Below are 25001 nucleotides of genomic sequence, written 5' to 3'. Positions count from 1 at the left end.
CAATGGTTCTTTGTATTTCTGTGGTATCAGTTGTAATGTATCCTTTTTCATTTCTGATTTTTGTGATGTGGGTCTTCACTCTTCTTTTTTTTTTGTTAATCTAGCTAATGGTGTGTCTATTTTATTTATCTTCTCAAAAAACCAACTTTTAGTTTTGTTGATATTTTCTACTGTTTTCTGGGTAATTTTTTCATTTAGTTCTGCTGTGATCTTAATTATTTCATTCCATCTACTACCATTAGGTTTGGGTTGTTGTTGTTTTTCAAGTTCTTTGAGGTGTAGTATTAGGTCATTTATTTGAAGTCTTTCCATTTTTCTGATATATGCATTTACTGCAATAAATTTGCCTCTTAGTACTGCGTTTGCAGTATCCCACAGGTTTTAGTATGATGTATCTTTATTTTCATTAGTTTCTAGAAATTTTTTGATTTCCTGTTTAATTTCTTCTTGGACCCATAGGTCAATCAGGAGCCTATTATTTATTTTCCAAGTATTTGTATAGATTCCAGCATTTTGCTTATTGTTTATTTCCAGTTTTCGTCCATTGTGATCTGAAAAGATAGTTGGGATGATTTCATTTTTTTTGAATTTGCTGAGACTAGATTTGTGACCTAATATGTGGTCTATCCTGGAGAATGTACCATGAACTGATGAGAAGAAAGTGTATTCTTTAGCTGTTGGGTGAAATGTTCTGTATATATCTGCCAACTCCAGTAGGTCTTGGGTGTAGATTAAATCCTGTGTCTGTTTGTTGACTTGTTGCCTGGAAGACCTGTCCCATACTGAGAGAGGGGTGTTCAGATTACCCACTATTAATGTATTAGGTCCTATCTCTTTCTTTAAGTCTAAGAGTGTTTGCTCAATATATCTGGGTGCTCTTGTATTGGGTGCATACATGTTTATGATTGTCATGTCTTCGAGCTGGATAGTTCCCTTTATCATTATACAGTGGCCTTCTTTGTGTTTTTTATGTTTTTTGGTTTAAAGTCTATTTTGTCTGATATAAAAACAGCTACTCCTGCTCGTTTTTGATTTCCATTTGCATGGTGTATCTTTTTCCATCCCTTCACTTTTGGTCTATGTGTGACTCTACAGGTGAGGTGGGTCTCTTGACAGCAGCATATACTTGGGTCTAGCATTTTAATCCTGTCAGTCAGTCCGTGTCTTTTGAATGAGGAGTTTAGTCCATTCACATTTATAGTAGTTATTGAGAAGTGTTGTTTAATTCTTGTCATTTAATTGCTACTTGTTTAGGTGGTGTAAATATCTTTTGATCATTATTTCCCCTTTATTTCTCTTCTTCAATATTAGTTGGGAATTTAAGGTGGAATGATTTAGCTTCTCTCTCTTTCTTGCCAGCATTTTTGTTTTAACTGTGGGTTTTGCTCTTTCTTGTGTATTTGTGATAGTAGTCACCATTACTCAAATCCAGATGAATGACTCCCTTGAGAATTTCTTGCAGGGCTGGTCCTGTGGTGGTGAGCTCCCACAACTTTTCTTTGTCTGCGAAATAAACTATTTTTCCATTATTTCTGAAGGAGAGCCTTGCTGGGTACAGAATTCTTGGCTGGCAATTTTTTTCTATTAGTATTTTGAATGTATCATTCCAATTTCTTCTGGCCTGTCGGGTTTTGGTTGAGAAATCTGCTGTTAGTTTGATGGGGGTTCCCCTAAATGTGACCTGATGCTTTTCTCTTGCTGCTTGTAGTATTTTCTCTTTGTTTTTGAGCTTTGCAATTTTAACTATAATGTGTCTTGGGGACGATCTTTTTGGGTTGAAACTGTTTGGGGAGATTTGAGCTTCCTGGATCTGAAGGTTTGTATCCACTCTACACCTGGGAAGTTTTCTGTTACTATTTCCTTGAGTAGGTTTTCAATACCTTTTCCTTTCTCCTCCCCTTGAGGAATACCCAGAATTCAGATGTTAGAGCACTTGAGGTTGTCTGCTATCTCTCTTAGATTTTCCTCATTAGTTTTAATTCTTTTTCCTTTTTTTTGTATGCCTGACTTATTTTAAAAAAGCCATCCTCATGCTTTGAAATTCTTTCTTCTGCTTGCTCTACCATGCTGCTGAAACTCTCAGTTGTGTTTTTTATTTCATTGAGTGAGTCTTTCATTTCGAGAAGTTCTGCTACACTCTTTTTAAAGGTATTAATCTCTTTGTAGATTTCCTCCTTTAATATTCTGGATATTTTTTTCTTGCTTCATTGTGTTCTGTAATTGAGTCTTCCTTTATTTCTTCAAGTTTTCTTAAGATGATTGCTCAAAATTCTTTTTTGGACATTTCAAGGTTTCCCTGTTCTGTGGAGTATGGCTTTGTAGCATTACCGTATTTTTTTGGTGGTATCATTTCTTCTTGATTGTTTGTACTTCTAGTATTTTTTCACTGACGCTTGGTCATTTGGTAGAGTGTTTGCTTCTTCTATTACACTGAGGTTGGCTGTGGAGTGGCCCTGGTTACTACCATGGAGTTGTATTGTCTTTGCTTGACAGTAGGTGTGGTGGTGGTTATGTTAAACCACCTTGGTTCCTGTTTCAGACTCTGTGGACGCAGAATGAGATCCTAGCATCATGCAGTTCTGCTAGGCCAAACTTGGTGAGTCAGACCCCATAGGCTGGTGCTCCCCCCTGGGAACAAGAAGTGGGGAGAGGCTGCCTCTAGCCACATGGGGTGGGGCCTGGCACTCACTCCACCCCCCCGGGTCTGAGGCGGGATGAGGGTCTGCATCTAGCCACATGGTTCCACTGTTGTTTCTGCCACTGCCACTGGGCTCTTTATATTTATTTTTAGTGCAGGTATGCTTGTGAAGAATTTTCTTTTTTATTATCAGAAAATGTCTTAAATTTGCCTTTATTTTTGAAGTATATTGTCACTGTATATAATAATGTGTTTGCAGATTTTTTTCAATTCTCTAATAATGTTTTACTATTGTTGTACATTATCCAATCTTTCTGACAACAAGTCCATCATCATTCATGTCATTGTTCCACTGTAAGTAATGTGATTTTTTTCTCTAGCTTCTTTCAAAATTTTCTTTTAATCTCTGTTTTCAGGACTTTCATTATGATGGGCCTAGGTGTAGTTTTCCTTGCTTTTTATCCTGCTTGAGATTTGTTGAATTTCTTATATATGTAAATTTGTATTTTTCACCAAGTGTGGGGATTCTGGCCATTGTTATTGCTCCATCAATTATTATTCCTTTTGCTCCTCCCTTTTTCTGCTGTCCTTATGGGACTCCATTTACATTTATGTTAGACCATTTGTTGTTGCCACATAGCTCACTGAGGCCCTACTCATTTTTTCTTTCATTTATTTGTCTAAGTTCTTCAGAGTGGATCATTTCTTCTAATTCACCTTTAAGTTCACTAACCCTTTCTTCTGTCATCTCCATTCTGCTTTAAGCCCATCTACTGAATTGTTTTTTCTTATAGTTTGCTTTCTAAGTCTAGATTTTCTTCTTTTTAATGTAGTTTCCAGTGCTCTGTTGTGATTCCTTATCTGTTTACTCATTATGAGTATATTTTCCTTTAAATCTGCTTTAAATCTCTTTCTACAAATTCTAACATCTCTATTATTTCAGAGTTCGTTTTCATTGATTGGTCTTTTTCTTGACTATGGGTCACTTTTTACCTGATAAGTTTTAATTGCACACTGGAGACTGTAGGTATTATGTAGAGATTCTGGATACTCTCATCTTCCTCTGAAGAGTATTAAAATTTTGTTTCAAGAAATAGTTATCTCATCTGAACCCAAATTTAAAATTCTGTTTTGCTTTCAATAGACATCAGTTTAATCTATGCTCAGTTATTGTAGCCTTCTAGGTGTTCCTATTTTCTGGGTTGTAAGAATCCTCCCCTATACATGTTTGGGTGGAGTCTCCAAGCAGATTTTTGTGCTATCTCCTCTGTGTCTCGCTCCATTCCAGTATACACCCTCAGGCATTCTGACATCCTCAACTCTGTCCTCTGCCTTCTCTAGCCAGTAAGAATGTGGCTTTTGTCTGGGTTCTAGCGATTCTTTGCCATACAGACTGAGGAGGATACTTAGAAGGAAAACCATATACCCAGTGTACTTCCTTTCTTTCAAGGGTAGAATCCTCTCCACTTTCTTCCTTTGGTCACATTCCTGGGCTATCAAATAGCTGCTATATTTTGTCCAGAATGTTTATTTCTTATTTCAAGAAAAGTTAATCTGATAAATGTCACTCCACTATTATCTGAAATTAATCCCTCTTGTTTTTATCACTAAAGAAAGCATCCTTACTGCAAAACTACTCCCCTCGAAGGAATATTACTCAAATAAGTGCTCTGTAGAACATTACTCAATTATTATTAATAGGTGTTCTGTTATGGTGAAAGTTAGTTACAAAGTCAAATGTGGCTTAGAAATGTAGCACTTCAAAACAAACAACTGGGTTTCTTTGCTCCAGGACTTTTAAACATGTTTAATATGCTAATGGATCCTAAGTAGAATACACTCTAGAGATATTGTCCCAAAGTTTTTTATACATAATTAGTAATTCAAAAATATTTTTTGAGCCCCAAAGAGTGGAGACTGGGGTATGATCCCCTGTCTCCTAGTACAACTCTCTACAATTCACTATCCCTTTTTAATTTTCTAATTTCGATGTCAGTCACTGACTCATAATGGCTAGGTTTATGCTATTTAATCCTCACCAATACTTACTTTGTAATCATCATATCTATATAATAGGAGGTGCTGCTATGGGAAAAGTAAGATAAAAATAGAGATGCACCTCTCATTAACCCACACTGACTAGATAAAAATATATGAAATCATCTAGCATGGCATCCAGCACAGATTAGTAGCTGAAAAAATGTTTAGTTTCCTTCTGAAGTGTTTCCCCCCTCTTTTTGCCTGTTAATTCAGTGACTTCAACCAGATTGACCAGGGTTTGGTCAATTATATCTCTCAGGCCAAATGCAGTCAGAGCCTTATTTTGTATGGTCCAAGAGCTGAGACATTTTTTTGGTCACTCTTAAAGGGCTGTTTAAAAAAAGGAGAGAAGAATATGTGAAAGACACCTTATGTGGCCTACAAAGTCTAAAATATTTCCTATATGATCTTTCACAGAAAATGTTTGCTGATCACTGAGACTCAGTCAGATCCTTACAAGCTCTCTAAAATAAGCAGTATAGCAGAATTCATTTTATTTACTTAAGTGCTGACATAGAAGCCCTTTTTAAATATATATATTTAAAACACTATTTTACTGGCTTTACTAAGTTTGCAAAGGCCCATCTCAGATCTTACCTTTTCCCCTTTAACACCACTACAGTCACACTTTGATCCTGGAGAACACCCATAGCAAGCCTATCAGAAAGAGAAAGAGGGGAAAATCATTAAATCTGAACCTAAAAACCAGACTCCAACTTACAGCTTAACTAAATTCAACAATCCAAATTTGTAAAACAAATGTCAGAAAAATATCTGTAAGGATACACACCAAATTGCAAACAATGGTTACCTCTGGGGAAGCTTTCACCTTTAATCATATACATTTTTGTTTGAACTTTTCACAATGAACATATGTAATTTTTATAATTTTAAAGTTAAAAAATATTTTTAAAAAGACATTAAAAATGAAAAATAAATCCATACGACTTCCCTGTAATATGACGTGCCACTTGTCCAAGATCTTAGGAATTCTTTTTTTTTTCCCTCCTGACATCACTTGTAAGAAATTACCTCTCAATGTCTATTAGCAATGACCTCGGCAATGATGCCTACCACTTAAGTCACTTGCTTCTATGCATTCATGAGCAATCATTCAGCATAAAATACATAACACTATCTTTTACTACCTTTCTTTTCTTTGTCTTCACTCCTTATCACTAATAGTAACTCAGTCTCCAACAGCTCCAAGCTTTACCACGAATGCTGCTCCCACAGCTTAGATGTCCAAAATAGCAACTATTAACAAGTTCATTCATTCATATTAGGAATTCAGATCCTGAAGCCAAAAAAATTATATATATCATCCTCTAAAACCTATAGAGGACAAGAAGACAGTAAATTACTTCTGCCACCCAGAACTATCCTTTCTTCTGGCATAAAGCTGAACTGCTTAGAAAAATGAATAGTAATTAGTTTATCATATGTAGACAGCTGAGTATTTATGTACAAAAAGGTGGCATGCTTTTCATCAAATAGATATCAGACTGTCTTACTGAAACCATTCGTGATATAAATACCAAATAATGTTCATCAATGCTCACTCACTCTTTAGAGCCTTTGACTTAAAAAGTACTTTAGCCTTCTGCCCAACATTCCATGCTTTCCTTTACTCTAGCCAATACTAGAGTACCTTCCCCCATCTTTAATGAAAGTACTGACCTCATTCTTCTAGTCAGAACTCCTAACCAAAAAAGCTGCAACTAAAGCCACTCTCATGCTGAAACCTCTTTCCCTGATTATAAGAGCAAACAACAATGGCTTGATGTTGGAGGAATCTCTCACTCACACTACAAGAAGTTGTTCTAGTAAAAGATGTGCTCCTGACACTTCAAATTGAAAATCTATTATGCAGCCATTATTTATTACACATAGGTGATTAGGTTACACACTCTGACTTTAGTATTAAACGTTAACTACATTACAGATTAGATACTCATTCATCAAACATGAATTGAGTACTATCGGAAGCCAGAAAACTTGTTAAGCACTGGAAATATAAAGATGAATAAGACACAGCTCCCTCCAACATATATAACTAATTCAACAAATACTTACTGATCACTTGTTATGTGCCAGCCCTTATGTTATGGTAGGTGCAGGTAGAGATACAAAGATAGTACATAATTGCTGTCTAATTGTAAGGATGAACCCATATACAAAAAAAATTGCATTACAATGTACCAAAACAGAGTTTAAATTAAAATATATAGTATTGTTTTGTGTAAACATAAATTCTAGATTCCAAACTATGACTTAAAAAATTTAGAAGATACTGGTTCACAAGAAGATACTGATTCACAAGTTCACAAGATAAGATCAGTCATTGGTCATAGTTACTGAATTAGATATTGCATGTTGTCAACACTCACTTACATACATTAATGGAGGAGTAAAGGATAGCAATAATCCAAAATGGTTATTAATACAAGAATAAGTAACATTTGACTTTGGAATGTATGTCTGTACTTTATTTGTAAATGTAAGTGCATGGATTTTTGTTGTTGTAAGTAGAAGATGTTGTAACTTTCCATCTTCAGCTTTTATTGAGAGAACTTCCTCTTTTAAATACAAATAAGATCCTGAGAATAATGCAAAACAATAGCCTAACAGGATTTCATTAATATGGACATGATACCATGTGACCTTTCTTTATAACTGTATTTTTGACTTCTCAGTATCAAACAATAGCCCCAAATTCCTAATATGATTTATAAACAAACAAAACCTTAAATACTCTTGTGTGTCAAGTTCCAAGTAATTTTATCCAATATTTTTCTTAAAATAGTAATTTCATCATTTTACACTTCTTTATTAATTAACATGAAGTTATATCTTAGAGAGATCCTACTTAAAACATTTGGGAATTATAGATTAATTTGTTTGAATTCAATTAAAAAATTTAAGTTATATTCTATTTACTCCACCTAAGGTTGTGAGAATGATTCTGGTACTTATGAGTTAAAAAGAAAACCAAAAGACAAAAACAGGCAATTGTAATACACACAGCAACCACTAGATGCCACTTTCTATACAGTTATAATAGTGTCACCCACAAGGAGCTAGCCCCAATTAGACATTTGGTTAACAGAACAATTGCTTTTTGCCAACATCTATTATATTGATTGGGTGCCTAATAAACATAAAGCACCATATTAGGACGATGAATTGTACAAAACATTGTGTAAACATGGGTGCTGCCTTTAAGGAACTTCCAATCTAGTTTTTTTAAAAAACTAGGCACAAATAAATGAAAATAAAATTAAAATACAATGGAATAATGATAAAGCAGACAATCATAATGGAAAAAGCTCTAAAATACAAGAAATATATCCTGAGTTTACTTCAGCAGTTGAATCATTAGGAGACCATGGACAAGTCATTCCCATACTCAATGGCTGTTTTCTCATTTGTAAAACGATATACATAGACAACTCTCCTTAGGTAGCTTTCAGCTTTCACAGACTAATTCTGTAGGACTCACCTGGTAAAAATGAGTGGTATGGTCAATAACTGCTATTAAAGTTAAGAAGTAGTTAAGGAGTATTAGTAAGGGTTCTGTATAGAAAGTGAATACCTGGATTTCAACGTGGAAGGATGGGCAGAAAAAATATGTAGAGGAAAAATGACCATGCTAAGCTCTAAAATTAAAACACAAAATTGGTTGGGGCAAAGTGTCAGGTAAAACAACATTAAGTACCTCAGTCTAAGAGGCTTCCTAAGTCCATATGAAAAAATATAGTAGGAGACAAGACCAAAAAACATCTTTTCAAAACTGTGGAAAAAACTGTTTAATTGTACAAGATCATGAAAGAGTATTAAGGCAAAAAAATGATAAAGCAAGAAATGATAAAGCTACTAAAGTAATGTTATAAATGTTTGCATTGAGGGAGAAAGTAAAATAAAAAGAAAGAAGGTTTTGTAGCACCACATAGTACAACACATCATAAAACTATAATAATTAAAACAGTATGGTATTGCTCAAAAAATAGGCAGCTCAAAATAGAAAAGCCAAAATACCAAATTAGAAAGGCCAGAAAAAGATCTACACACACACTCTCTCTCCACCCCCCATCTCTCTAACTATATGATAAAGGTTAGCATGTCAAATAGAAATGAAAATAATGGTTCATTCAACATATAGTGTGAGTCAAGGGTTTGGATCCCTGTACCCACCAGCCACCAAACCAAACAAACAAACAAAAACAACCCATACATTGCTAGGATAAGTATAAAAAATTATAAGTTTAGATCTCAGTCTACTACAAAAGTACCAGATATTAGACTTAAAACTGCAAATAAAAGTAAACTTCTGTATATAGTAAGATCACCTACAGAATCTCACAAAACTTCAGATACCAGAGACCTATCCTAGAGATTCTATTTCAGTAAGCCTGAAGTTGAATAGTAGAATCTGAAATTTTAATAAACATATCTAGGTGATTCTGATTCACATGTTCCAAGAAGACATATACTACAAAATAATGGCATAGAGAAACAAAATCATTCCAAAAAGATGGCCACTTAGGTATTCAGACTGACATGTCTACTTGAAAAATATAAAATGTTTGAAAAAAATATAAAGAACATGTTTCCTAAAAGCATCAAAGAAAGGCATAATAAATAGGATTTACCAGGTTAAAACCTAGGGAAAAAAAGAAACAATGAACTAACCAATAAAATTACTTTTGCCCTGAGGGCATTTGGCCAACTTTGAGAATATGTTGTTTTTGTTTTATTAACTTCTAGAGTGGAATGGTGTGCCATATATAAGCATACCCCAGAACCCAATTCTCAGGGAAGTGGAAGAAAAGATATTTTGACTCCTTGCAGAGAAATACTGGAAAAAAGATCCTTAAAAAACTATAACTCAAACTGGCCCTCACACAGATTTGCAACACAAATTAGCATTAACTGGGTGGACCGCTGACCTCAAACTGAAAATTTGCTTAGAGTGTACTCAGACTGTTTTGACCTCCGAGAAGCTGGGCAGAAATACATACAAATCCTGTGTAGAACATACCTGCACAGTAAACTTAGAAGAATTCCAATACACCATTTTGAAAGAAAAATGAGATATCCCACTCAAAAATGATTAAGAATACAAAGAAGCAAAATACCAAAAGCAAAACCAGAAGAAACATCTGACAGCAGAAACTACTCAGCAAAGATTTTAGATATTAAAATACTTAGATACAAAATATATAGTTATTTTTACAATTATGAAAGAAATTTTTTTAAACTTGGAAATAAGAAAGGGATCTGGAAATTATTTTTAAAAAGACAGGCAAATTTAAATAAAACAAAATCTAAAAGTAAAAACTATAATAATTGAAATTTAAAACTCAATGGATGGGCTTCACAACAGACTAGATACAGCTGAAGAGAGACTTGATAAGTTAAAACACTCGGTAAAGTTTAAAAAGTTATATATAATGTAGAATAGAGATAAAACATATGGAAAATGTGAAATAATAGTTTAGAAATATGGAAGAAAACAGTGAGGAAGTATAACATACAAGTAATTGGTGATCCAGAAGAAGAGGTGAGAGAGGGAATGGGGCAGAGGCAATAGCTAAAGAGACAATGGCTGAGATTTTTCAAGGAGTAATTAAAGATATTTGTCATTCAAGAGGCCCAACAGACCCAAGAGAAGAAAAGTAAAACCCCAAATGCAACAGAGCATAAGTGCAGAACATAAAAACAAAGAAAAGACCTTAAAAGCATGAAGACAAAACAGATTGCCTTCAAGGGAGTAAAAATTAATTAACGGTTTACTTCTCAGAAGCAACAAAGGAAGCCAGAAGACTATGTAGAATGACATGTTTACTATACTAAGAGAAAACTGTCAACCTATAATTTTTTACCTAGTGAAAATACTTTTCAAGAATGAGTCAAAATACAGACACTTGTAGACCAACAAAAACTGAGAAAGTGTGTTCCCAGCAGAACCTCACACGAAGAAATCAAATGGATGGTATAAGATACCAAAAACACAAGGGGGGGGGGGAGGAGCTCAGAAGAAGTGGTAAAGTTGTGTGTAAATTTAAATAAATAGAATCTATAAAACACAATTACAAAAGAGCTATAGGGTTAAAATTATAGAATTAAAAGAAAAACAGCAATAATATAACTCACAATGAAATGAGTGACATTGAAGTATTCTAAGGTCTTTCTAACTGTGTAAAACACTGGTATGGATATTCATTACTTTATACTTTCATAAGTATACAACCTAGAAATTGTCATTTCTAGGGTAAACTTTAAAAGAAGACAAATGAGGTATCAATTTCAAAGTAGTGGAGAGGGACAGTACTCAATAAATCCAAAAGAAGATAAAAAACAGAGAAAGACAGACACACAGCAAGTGGTATCTTAGATAATTCAGGACTAATAAAACAAATATATCAGTAATTACATTAGTGTAATTAAAAGTAAATAGACACAGCACAAGGAAACTATCAGATAAATTAGGAATGTGATACATTATAAAAGACAATTATCATGAATTCTTCAAAAAGTTAATGCCATTAAATAAGGGAGACTACTTTGCAAATGACAGAATGAGAACTTCTGTGGACCTTCTTCCCTAGCAGAACAATGGTAACTGGTGAAACGTATTTTTAAAAACTTTAAGTGTCCACATATTGTCCTATGAACATATAGTAAATGAAGAAACATTCAGTAAAATTTACTAAATCTTAGTATGAACAGCAGGAATCTATGACATTTTAGCCTTCCCTCTTCCCCTCACCACTCAGCTTGTCAAAAGCTCCACCCAAGGATAGGTTCAGCCATAAACCCTGGGTTTCTTCTCCCCCCAGCTCCCAGTTAAGCACTACAATATGTCACTGGGAGAGACAGGTCATCAGCATTTCTCATCTCCCCCTACCCCTGGTTCCATGTTGCAGAAGCTCTATTCCAGGAAAGAGTAGCTAGGAATTGAGACTCTTGTTATCCATGAAGCTTTCACTCATAAGAAAAAAAAAAATCTACCCCAGATGTAACAGTCCAATAGTACTGGACTCAATTGCCCTCACTTTAGCTTGTGCAGAGAGTGGAAGTTGATGCTGGAAGTGGCAAGCCAAGAAGACCAGCGGCTACTGTCCCTGCCCAGTGTCCACTAGTAAAGCAGAGGTGTTACTTCAAAAGAAGTAGGACACTGTTCCCACCCCCAGCACTGGAGCAATATCACAAAGGGGAGCAGAAGACCATAAGAATGGAGAGCTCCGGAGCTTTCCCCAAGGAAGATGGCTTTATTTGGGACAGTGTGGTGAAGTATAAGACTAATGGCATTCTGAAAAACAATGGACATTTTAGCAGCAAGAAATTAAGAGGAAGGAGCTCCATGACAATGAAAAGCCAAACCGTAGATCAGCTACAAGTTTACTAGAGAGGACTAGGGAAAGGAACATCCTGGAACTGAACCAAACCTCAAAGATTGGCCTCAAAGACTATCTCTGAAAAGGCACCAAATTTAATTGGGTCAGAATCTGGACAACTTTTGCCCAAGTATATTGTCAAAAACAATAGAGTCATCAGCAAGCAATCAGTGAAGTCTTATAGCTGGGTATGATACCTATAGAGGCAGTCACCCTAACGAAAAGATTAGGAAAAGAGACAGTCAAAAAGAACCCTGGCAAAACCTCTGTCATGCCAGAGTCACTGTAACCATGCCCAAGACTGCAGCCTCTGAGGAGTGACATCAGAAGCTGCACAATGTGGGGAAAACTATATTTCACTAAAATAATCCAGCAAATTCATTAAACAAATAAATAAGCAACAACAAAAAGCCCTGGAGAAGAGAAAGACTGGCCACAAAACATTTAAAATTTCAAGGTTATAACCTATGCCCCCCCCCCACCGCCCAAAATAAAGGCAGGTGACAGAAACTGCATTTCACAGGGCTCAGATGTTGAAATTATTGGGCAAAAACTTCAAAGTAGCTATTATAAATATGTTCAAAGAATTAAAGGAAACCATGCTTAAAGAACTAAAGAAAAGTATGAAAATAATGTCCCATCTAATAGAGAATGATAAAGAAATAGAAATTAAAATAATTAAATCAAATTCAGGAGTTAAAAAGTAAAATAACAAATGAAATATTCATTAGAGGAGCTAAACAGTATATTTTCACTGGCAAAAAAAAATCAGTGAACTTGAAGATAGATTGATAGAGAATATGCAATCTGAAAAACAGAGAGGAATAAAATAAAGAAAAATGAACAGAGCCTCACAGAAATATAGGACATTATTAAATTCACCAACATATGCATAATGGGATTACCAGAAGGAGAAAAGAGAGAGGAGCCAAAAAAATAATCAGAGATAATTGCTGAAAATAGACCACATTTGATGGAAAATATTAATCTACACATACAAGAAGCTCAATGAATCCAAGTAGGATAAACTCAAAGAGATCTACACATCATAGTAAAAATGTTCAAAAACAAAGACAAAGAGAAAATCTTAGAGCTAATTCTTATCCCAAAGTTAGGGATCTGGCTTGCTGACTTCCCGTACCTACTTTTTTCCAACATACCAGAGATTGTTCCTCTTGGAGACTTGCTGTGGCTACAGGTACAACACATATGAGATTTATACCCTATCCCCCAGATTTTCAAGGAACAGCAGAAGCTCACTGGACACCCCCAGACAAAGAGAAAATCTTGAAAAGAAAGAGAGGACAATGATTCATGCTCTAAGTAATTTCAGAAAAATTATCAGATGACTTCACAGAAACAATGGAGGCCAGAAGGTATTGGGATGACATATTAAAAGTGATCAAAGATAAAAACTGTCAACCAAGAATCTTATATCCCACAAAACTATCTTTGAAAAATGAAGATAAAGCTAAGACATTTCCAGATAAACAAACCAGAGAGACTTCATTGCTGTCAGACCTGCTTTACAAAAAATACTACAGGAAATTGTTCAGGCTAAAACAAGTGACCCCGGACAGTAATTCAAATCCACATGAGAATACAAAGAGTGCTAGTAATGATAATTCTGCATTTATAAAAGGCAGTATAAATGCATATTTCTGTATCTATCTTAACTAATTTAAAAAGTGGTTATATAAAATGATATGTATATAATGGTACTGTAGGGCCTGTAACATATAGAAATGTATTTGACAATATCATAACAAAGGAGGTAGATGAGAGCAAAAATGAATTGAAATAAAAAATGATACCAGATAATTTAAATCCATAAGAACAAATAAAAATAACCAGAATGGATGAATAAGAAGGTAAATATAACAAACTATAAATAAAAACTTGCTCTCCTTGCTTCACTCAGCTTCTTTAAAAGTAACCAAACTGGTGTGGTACTGACATAAGGTCAGACACATAGATCAACAGAATAGAATTGAACATCCAGAAATAAACCCATAACATCTATGGTGAATTGATATTTCATAAAGAATACGTTCACTAGGGCCGAGCCCGTGGCGCACTTGGTAGAGTGCTGCGCTGGGAGCGCAGCAATGCTCCCGCCGCGGGTTCGGATCCTATATAGGACTGACCAGTGCACTCACTGGCTGAGTGCCGGTCACGAAAAAAAACGACAATCTCTTCACTAGAGGAAGGGAAATCTTTTCAACAAATACTGCTGGGACAACTAGATATCCACATGTAAATGAATGAACCCTCTTCCTCACCCACATGCAAAAATTAACTTCAAATGAATCACAGATTAAATGCAGGAGCTAAAAATATAAAACTCTTAGAAGAAAACAGGCTTAAATAATCCTGATCTTTGTTTAGTTGAAGCCTTCTTAGACATCACACCAAAAGCACAAGTGACAAAATAAAAGAAACATTTTTTTTATTTCATCAAAATTCAGTTTTTTAAAATTTGATCAAAATTTGAGATGTTTTTGCTTCAAAGGACATTATCAAGAAAGTGAAAAGACAACCCACAGGAAGAGAAAACATATTTGTAAAACATATACCTGACAAAGGACTTGCATCCAGAATATATGAAGAACTCATAATACTAGAAAGGCAAATAATCCAAGTAAAAATGGGAAAAGGATCTGTACAGATATCTCTCAAAAAAAAGATACATAAATGTCTAATAAGCACAAGAAAAGATGTTCAACATCATTAGCCATCAGGGAAATGCAAATCAAAACCACAATGACATGTCACTTCACACAAACTAGAGAGCTATAATCAAAAAGACACAATAACAAGATGTGGAGAAATTGAGGATATGGAGAAATTGGAAGACACATTTGAGGATGTGGAGAATTGAGGATGTGAAGAAATTGGAAATCTCATACATTGCTAGTGGGGATGCAAAATGTTGCAACATCTTTAGAAAACAATCTGGAAGTTCCTCAAACAATTAACCATATGACCCAGCAATTCTACTCCTAGGTATATATACCCAAGAAAAATAAAAACATGTCCACACAAAAACTTGTACATGAATATTCACAGTATCATTATTCATATGAAGGGTCTTCAAAAAATTCACAGCTATTCTTATATAATCATTAAACACATACACAGACACACTGGAGAGTAAGAGACATAAAGATATAAAGTAAATATGGCACAATGTTAACAAGTATTGAATCTAGATGAAGATACAATGATGTTCATTATATCTTCTTACAATTTTTTGAAAATTTTGTTATTAAAAAGTTAGGTAAGTAAGTACAATTAAGTACAATGAGAAAAATGATGGAGACAAATATCCTCAAACTGCAAAAAAAGAAAGAAAGAAAGGCAAGTATCACCATGTACGCTATTTATTAGAGACAACAAAAATATAAGGTTATATGGAAAGGTTGAAATAAAAGATCAAAAAAATTATACATAAGTAAAGAAAGAAAGCTGATATAGCTATATTAATTTTAGACAAAACAGACTTTAAGGCAAAAAGCATTATGAATAATTGAAATTAGGGTCACTTCAGAATAACAAAAGGTTTGGTTCACAGGGAAAATACAAAAAAAAAATAAATAAATAAAAACCCAAACCTTAAATTTGTATGGACTAATAACACCCTTAAAATACATAAAGTAAAACCTACCAGATGTATAAGAAGAAATAGACAAATATACAATCATAGTTGGGGATTTTAAACAGTCCTGTGATAACTGATAGAACATGTAAATAAAATAATCTGTAAGGATATAAAAAGATTTGAACTTAAATAACAAACTTGTTCTAATGGACATATATAATACAGTGTACCACCAAATGAAGAACATGCATTTATATAAAGCACATCCTAAAATACTTAAGGATATAAATAAGGATATTTATAAAAACTGATCATACACTAAGCCTTAATGCTTGTCTAAACAAATCTCAAAGGATGAAAGTTACACAGAACATAATCTCTAACCATAATGCAATTAAGATAGAACAAAAAGGGCCGAGCCTGTGGCGCACTCGGGAGGGTGCTGCGCTGGGAGCACAGCAACGCTCCCAGCGACCGCGGGTTCGGATCCTATATAGGAATGGCCGGTACACTCACTGGCTGAGTGCCGGTCACGAAAAAAAAAAAAAAAAAAAAAAAAAAAAGATAGAACAAAAATATTAAATCTTAACCAAACCGTTCCAAAGAATAGAAGAGGAGGGATAAAGGTAGCACAACCCTGATATCAAACCTAAATAGGACTAAGTATGAAAGGAAAATTATAGGCTAATCTTACAAATGAATATAGATGCAAAAATCCTAAGTAAAATATGACAATGTTCGATTTAACCTAGGCCTTAGCCATTGTTGAAGGGAAAGAAAATGTTTAGAAAAAAAGAAACAAAAATGTTATTCACAGATGATAAGACTGAATGGAGATAACATTCAAAAAAATCTACAGAGAAATAAGAATGAATAAAGTTTAACGAAGTTCCTGGATATAAAACCGATATATTAAAGTGAATTACACTTTTACACATCATGACAAAATCGACAAATAAAAAAGAGGCCACATACAATGGTGTTCTTAGTGTAGTCTTTCAGGAAAAAAATTGAGGAAACTAGATATGATGGAGCTTTTGAAAAAAGAAATTGTTTAAGAAGTACATTACAGGAATAAAAGAAATGTAATCAGAAACTATGGGGAAAAGATCTACACAGGAAAAGAAATACAATCATATAGCATTTTACCTGGCAATACAATAAACAACATATTCATAATATTCATATATTCAAAATAATATAAACACTGCTTACTGATTTAATTGAAAACAGTGTAACATATTGGGAGGAAAAGGAAGAAGGAAGATGGGGTGGTAGCAGAAAGAGCACCTCATCTATCATAGGACAAAGTAAATAGAAAATGTTGACAAAACAAAAATCATTTGCTCGTTTTTACCCTTGAGACGTAGATCTGGGAAATCCAAAGGAATAGGGAAAGAAACTGATGTACTTGAACATTTTAAACCATATGCATACAATATAATACTATGCCATATTACCACGCAATGGCCACTCTCATGAGTCTCATAAACTCTCTCTTTTTTTGTTATGAATATTTATGAGATACAAAGCTAATTGCCACCCCTCATGCCCATGACGTGAGGGCCAGATTCCTACTGGCAGCATGCCCATTACCAGAAATTATTTTTGTGCCCTGTGCTGCCCACCCAATTATCCCCTAACCTCCCTCCCTCTCCCCCCTTACCCCCACTCCACTTTGTAGCCCTAGGAATGTCCCCTCCCTCTGTAAGACCAATGCACCACTGTGGTCTTTCCTTCTTTCTCTGTTAGCTCAGAAGTCATCTTCAACCTGGATACCCTTAACACAAAACCTACATTTTGGGAGACATGGATTCACCATTCTTTAACAGTTCAAGGCTAAAAATTTTAGATATCTTTGTTACATCCCTTTATTTATATCCTATCACAATCCATAAACAGATATTGCTATTTCTTTCTGATAAATGCTATCAATAAAAGAATGTCAGCAGAGTTGAAAGAGGTCTTAGAAATTAACTAATCTGTTCCCTTCATTTTAAACATGAAAAAATGGAGTGCCAGTCAATAACAGAGCCAGCTAGAATGTTTCTTGACTTTTCCAGTATTTCAAACCAATTCCCATTTGTTTCAAATTCTGAGCAAAAGCCAAGATACTTTGCCAGATTTTCTATGAAAAGGAAATATTTTCTTCTCACTACCATAAAAGTATTTTTTAAAAAATAAAATTACATTGGTCAGTGTGTCTGTTTTTATGCCAGTACCATACTGTTTTGGTTATTATAGCTTTGTAGTATAGCTTAAAGTCAGGTAGTGTTATGCCTCCAGCTTTATTTTTTTTGCTGAGCATTGCTTTGGCTATTCGTGGTCTTTTATTGTTCCATATAAATGTCTGAATAGTTTTTTCCATTTCTGAGAAAAATGTCTTTGGAATTTTGATGGGGATTGCATTGAATTTGTATATCACTTTGGGTAGTATGGACATTTTCACTATGTTGATTCTTCCAATCCAAGAGCATGGAATATCTTTCCATCTTCTTGTATCCTCTCTAATTTCTCTCAGCAGTGGTTTGTAGTTCTCATTATAGAGATTTTTCACCTCCTTGGTTAACTCAATTCCTAAGTATTTTATTTTTTTGGTGGCTATTGTAAATGGGCAGGCTTTCTTGATTTCTCCTTCTGCATGTTCACTATTGGAGAAAATAAATGCTACTGATTTTTGTGTGTTGATTTTGTATCCTGCTACTGTGCTGAAATCATTTATCAATTCCAACAGTTTTTTTGTAGAGGTTTTAGGCTGTTCGATATATAGGATCATGTCATCTGCAAACAGGGACAGTTTGACTAGAGAATCCAGAAATCAACCCACACACTTACTGCCATCTGATCTTTGACAAAGGCACCAAACCTATTCACTGGGGAAGGGACTGCCTCTTCAGCAAGTGGTGCTGGGATAACTGGATATCGATATGCAGGAGAATGAAACTAGATCCATACCTCTCACCGTATACTAAAATCAACTCAAAATGGATTAAGGATTTAAATATACACCCTGAAACAATAAAACTTCTTAAAGAAAACATAGGGGAAACACTTCAGGAAATAGGACTGGGCACAGACTTCATGAATACGACCCCAAAAGCACGGGCAACCAAAGGAAAAATAAACAAATGGGATTATATCAAACTAAAAAGCTTCTGCACAGCAAAAGAAACAATTAAAAGAGTTAAAAGACAACCAACAGAGTGGGAGAAAATATTTGCAAAATATACATCTGACAAAGGATTAATATCCAGAATATATAAGGAACTCAAACAACTTTTCAAGAAGAAAACAAGCAACCCAATTAAAAAATGGGCAAAAGAGCTAAGTAGGCATTTCTCTAAAGAAGATATACAAATGGCCAACAGACATATGAAAAAATGCTCAACATCACTCAGCATCCGGGAAATGCAAATCAAAACCACATTGAGATACCATCTAACCCCAGTTAGGATGGCTAAAATCCAAAAGACTATGAACGATAAATGCTGGCGAGGCTGTGGAGAAAAAGGAACTCTCATACATTGTTGGTGGGACTGCAAAATGGTGCAGCCTCTATGGAAAATGGTATGGAGGTTCCTTAAACAATTGCAAATAGATCTACCATACGAGCCAGCCATCCCACTGTTGAGAATATACCCAGAGGAATGGAAATCATCAAGTCGAAGGTATACCTGTTCCCCAATGTTCATCGCAGCACTCTTTACAATAGCCAAGAGTTGGAACCAGCCCAAATGCCCATCATCAGATGAGTGGATACGGAAAATGTGGTACATCTACACAATGGAATACTACTCAGCTATAAAAACGAATGAAATACTGCCATTTGCAACAACATGGATGGACCTTGAGAGAATTATATTAAGTGAAACAAGTCAGGCACAGAAAGAGAAATACCACATGTTCTCACTTATTGGAGGGAGCTAAAAATTAATATATAAATTCACACACACACATACACACATACACACACAAACCGGGGGGCGGGGAGGAAGAAGATATAACAACCACAATTATTTGAAGTTGATACAACAAACAAACAGAAAGGACATTGTTGGGGGGGAGGGGGGGGAGGGAGAAGGGAGGGAGGTTTTGGTGATGGGGAGCATTAATCAGCTACAATGTATATCGACAAAATAAAATTTAAAAAAATAAAAAATAAAAAAAATAAATAAATAAAATTACAGATGAACACATTAATCAGTTGGAAAGACTTTTAACCAAAGCAGCAGGGGCCACCTTTTAGAAACTCTGAACTAAAAATATTAGAGGAGACTCATTAAAATATGATAATAAGTAATCCACAATGTAATGTAATCCACCAAAAATAATATAGTTAATAATTTTCCTTGATCGAAAAAATTGCAATTTTTAAGATAACCAAAGAAAAAATATACTCATGTAGTTTTTGAGAGCCTATTTTTTTCTCCAGTGGAGGGTGGAGAAGGGAAAGGTGGTGAGAGGCCCAAGAAAAATTACTGGGCAGAAGAAGTATGCCAGACTTTAAGTATAATTAGAAACTCACATTGATTAAAGTGAGCCTAAAGATTTAAAGACATCAGTTACCAGACAATGGAGCTCTCTCTTCTGGTATGTAGTCTGGACAAATTACCAATTGGAGCTATTCTGGTATCTAATCTGAACAAAGTACCAATTTCTTCATTACCAGTAGTTTAACCTTAAAAATCCACAGACAAGTTCCTCAGATTAGCTGCAATAACTTTACATCTGGGGTGAGGAAGCTATGCCTACAGTTCATTTAGTAAATTTTTTATTTACAAGTACTTTTTGATACCATTTAGAAATATATAAAATGGGACCTTTTTAAATAATTAGGTTATTAGATGCTTAGATGCTTTTAATGTCATTTAGGTAAATGGGATTTCTATATTAGAAAATTACCTTAAGTCAGAATGGCAATTATAAAGAATGGATTTTATAATTGGCAGATAGGAAAGAAACCAATATAAGCTACTGTAATCAAGAGGAATTTCCCCCCCAGGTTTTAGCTACTAATGACAATAAATTAAGTTTGACAAGTTTTAATTGACTGCTGGCTCTGTACAAACTAATTTGGGGAATATGGAGATTATTAAATATTTTATCTCCCAAAAAGAACTTTATAACCTAATAAGGAGGATTAGAGAAATAAACAAATTAGTATTTATTAGATGAAATGAGATTAATGACATAAGATGAACATAAAGTATTGAGTATTCAAGAGGAAAAAAAAGTGTAGAAAACTGATAACACACACAAAATGTATTTTTTTTCACATGCTACTCAAGTAGATTTTTCCCTAGCAAGCATTCTCAAGGTTTTGAAGTGGAACAAGCAATATTTGAAGGAAATAGTTACATAGTAGCATGTTCACAATCTAAATTGGAAAATAAATACAAGAAAGAATCACAGCATAGCAGCTTTCCAATCCTGAAGATCTATATGATCTATGATACCCACCTGAAACATTTATAGCCATCTAGTTTCACCTTGTTAACACCTCCAGTGATGAGGAACTTATAAGGCAGTCAGCCCATACTACTAACATTTTAGACAATTCTGCAGTAGACATTTAACCTACTTAAGTCTCTTATAAAGAAAACTCAACAATGAGAACTCAAGCAAGTGACAGATTAAAATAATCTTAAAATGAGATCAACTCAACGGATCATTTAATATTGTTTCTTGAAAGCTATAATAGAAGCAGCAGAGGAAACATTCAATTTCCTGGCTCAAACTGAAAGCAGTTATTTTACTTGGAATGGGGAAAGATGGACAGTGCTTATAGATAAATTTCTTCTGCTGTAATAATTATTGTTCATATCTAATATGAAACCTTGGTAAGAAAATCTGGTGATAGGTACATTTTCAGCAATAAAATGAAACATACATTCTCAAGTGATACTATCATATCTAACCTGACACATAAGGGATTACAAGTATATACATGAGATTGATGTGTTAAGAAGTTATGGGTGAAAGGGCTGCAAAACAACAAAAATGATAAACAACATTTGTTTAGCTCTTTTCAATCTACAAATAATATGACATATATCTTACATGGTCCTCTCAGTAATAATGCTGTGATGTATGCAGGTATATTTATCTGTGTTTTCAGATATAGAAATTTAAGTTTAGAGGACTGAAATGGCATTATTTAGGACCACATGTGAACTCAGATTATTGTCTTCTGCCTCCAAACGCCATGTTCCTTCCACTACTAATTTCTCTGGAAGAAAGTATCCAGAACTTCCAGCTAAAAATTAGTGGTCCAGAATGATGGGGTGATAAACATGAAGAACCCAATAAAACCATTAGATTTTAAGTTATAATTTATTTTTGGGTATTACAAAAACTCCCAACACCATTTAGAATGATTATTTTCAGATAAACGAGTTAACAACAGTTATGGCCTCACCGAAAAAAGAAAATCGAGAAGTAAGATGAACCCAGATTTTATGGTAAGATCTTTATGGACTGGCTATTGACAACACTTCAGCTTTCTATTCTACCAGGCGTATACAGACATACACTGAGTTTCAAATATTTTTCTCAGGATTGCAGTAAAGCAGTTCTATAAATGTAAATAGATTAGCACAAGTTGAATTTATCTGTAGTTATTTGTTTTAACTTGGCCTTGGAAAAGTACTAACATCACAGATAAAAAGAAGCAAACAAAAAGACTACACCACCATGATAGTAAGAATAAAAACTTCAGAGTTGTGCTGAGCATAAATATGTCTGGAATGTCTCCTATGATGCAGTCAAAATCTGTGTTCTAAGTGCATTTAAGACTCAGTGAATCCAACTCTGGGGCTCTACGCCAGTGTAAAAATGTACTAACATGCCCTAGGCCTCCCTGTTGCCTGCTGACAGGAAGGTAAGAATAAATTGATTTTTGCCCTTACACTGAGTGGACCAACATTTCCTGTGCATTTCTAACAGAATTATTGGCTGATCATCTCAGCGGCTGCTATTCACGATAGGAGGAACAGATATGATTTTTATTTCACAGGCAACAAAGCAAGAAGTTCTGCTACCACTTTCAGTAGAGCAACTATTCTGCATGAAAGCCACTTTGGTATTTTCAACATGGGCATGCTGAATCACAAAAAGAAAGAATGCTACAGTTCTGGCTGTTTCATTTGGAACCAAAAAGAAAAAACAATGCATTTTTTAATAATGTTCTTGATTATGGGACACTGATTTCGTAAAATCTCATAGTAAGGGTAGGAAATAATGCCCCACTGCCACCTCTGCCCTCACAAATTACAAAAGCTCCAGCTCCACGCAATAGGCTAGTGATTGTCAAGTCAATATTTAGAAAACTTATAACTTCCTCTAATATTAAAGCTGGCAGTGCTTTTTCAATACTCATCACTCAAATAGAGCAATTATTTCCAAAGCAGCTTCAATTTATATACCACTAAAAATCTATTGTCATTTTATGCTCTTGTCATGACAAAAAACTGTCTTTTACTTAGAGAGGAGACCAGTGGAATAGGTGAAGAAGAGACAATTTGATAAACATAACTGGAAGATAGAGGCGGTAAATTCTTTACAAGAAGAAAGAGTCCAGGATATACATTATGTAGATACAGTCAATTGATGAGCTTTTATTTTAATAAAAGTAGCAACAACTTGGCAATTTGCTACTTAATCTCATGTTAACATGGGATTATACTTGATTTCCATTACCAGCGCATTTCTAGTGAACAAACATCAGAGTGCTGGGTGAAAGCTTTAAGAACAATACATAAACTAGCAAAATAATTTTAGAAATCCAAGTCTAACTGGCTAGTCATATACAAACATAATCCAAGGCAATACTGAATTTGAAACAAAAAGAATAAAACAAATACTGCATAGTAGGAAATCATAAAAGGAAATTGAATGTCACCTCTAGGAGAACAAGAGCTACACATATGCGAGTAGACGAAATTGGAACAGAATGTATGGTATCTTGACTCATGGCTACATTTTTGAAAATGGAATATCTCTCTATTCTTGAGGGAGTACTGACCACATTCCTAGTTACTAACCCTCTGCAATACATAGGCACATCGAAAGATGGTTTGTATACAATGAAATCTCAGAAAAATTTACTGCATGCTTTACTATCTCAAAAGCAATGAGTACTACTGTGGATGGGGAAAGATAACACAAAGATGAACTGGTACACAGAACCAGCCTTCAGAGACCTCGCAATTTAGTTGGAGAAACACACACGCAAATCAGTTACTCTAATGTAAAACAAGAGGAAATATAATTCTAGGATGGAAGGAAGTATAAACAAATTGCTATGAGAGAAAAGAGAAAGGATTAATTATGAAGGAATTAGGAAAAATGAAAGTCAACAGGTGTTTCGTATAGCAGATTTTAAGGGACAATACAGTGAACACTAGCCACATATGCCTACTCGACGCTTGAAATGTGGCTAGTCCAAATTGAGATGTGCTATAAATGTAAAATACACACCAGCTTTTAAAGAGTATAAAATATCTCACTAATAAGTTAAATATAGATTACATGTTGAAATAAAAATACTTAGGGTATGTTGGGTTAAATAACACATGTCACTAAATTTCATTTCACATGATTCTTTATTTTTTTTTAATGTCATTACTAGAAAATTTAAAATTATATATGTGACATGCACTATATTTCTACTGAACAGGGCTGATCTACAAAACAAAAATGATGGCAATTGTGCCAGGCATTTGCAAGATATAGCTGGGTCCCGAAAGCACAAGCAGTAAAAGAAAAAATAAACAAATGGGACTATATCAAACTAAAAATCTTCTGCACAGCAAAGGAAACAATCTACAGAATGAAATGACAACCTACAGAGTAGGAGAAAATTTTTGCTAACTATGCATCTGACAAGGGATTAATATCAATAACATGCAAGGAACTCAAGCAATTATACAGTAAAAAAATAAATAACCTAATTAAAAAATGGGCAAAGGAGCTGAATAGACATTTTTCAAAGGAAGACATAAAAATGGCCAACAGGTACATGAAAAAATACTCAACATCACTAGTCATCAGGGAAATGCAAATTAAAACTACATTGAGATACCACCGCACCCCAGAGTTAGACTGGCTATAATCAAAAAGATGGTGAATAACAAATGCTGGCGAGGGTGTGGAGAGAAGGGAACACTCCCACACTGCTGGTGGGACTGTAAATTAGTACAACCACTATGGAAAACAGTATGGAGGTTTCTCAAACAACTACAGATAGATCTTCCATACAATCCAGCAATCCCACCTCTGGGTATTTACCCAGAGGAATGGAAATCAACATGTCGAAGGGATA

General features: G+C 34.6%; 1 protein-coding gene across 2 annotated transcripts in view; it reads right to left on the bottom strand.

Moving 5' to 3' along the window:
• Positions 1-25001, bottom strand: part of COL4A5 (collagen type IV alpha 5 chain) — a 257285-nt gene that overhangs the window by 147949 nt on the left and 84335 nt on the right. For both annotated transcript variants that reach the window (XM_063083082.1, XM_063083081.1), the window contains exon 2: positions 5276-5335. In XM_063083082.1, coding sequence (XP_062939152.1) covers positions 5276-5335 — 60 coding nt within the window. The remainder of the gene's footprint in view (positions 1-5275; positions 5336-25001) is intronic.

The sequence above is a fragment of the Cynocephalus volans genome, chromosome X (assembly GCF_027409185.1).
Source record: "Cynocephalus volans isolate mCynVol1 chromosome X, mCynVol1.pri, whole genome shotgun sequence".
Classification (NCBI taxonomy): domain Eukaryota; kingdom Metazoa; phylum Chordata; class Mammalia; order Dermoptera; family Cynocephalidae; genus Cynocephalus; species Cynocephalus volans.
Note: the sequence above shows the minus strand (reverse complement) of the source record. Positions and strands in the feature narration are given on the sequence as shown.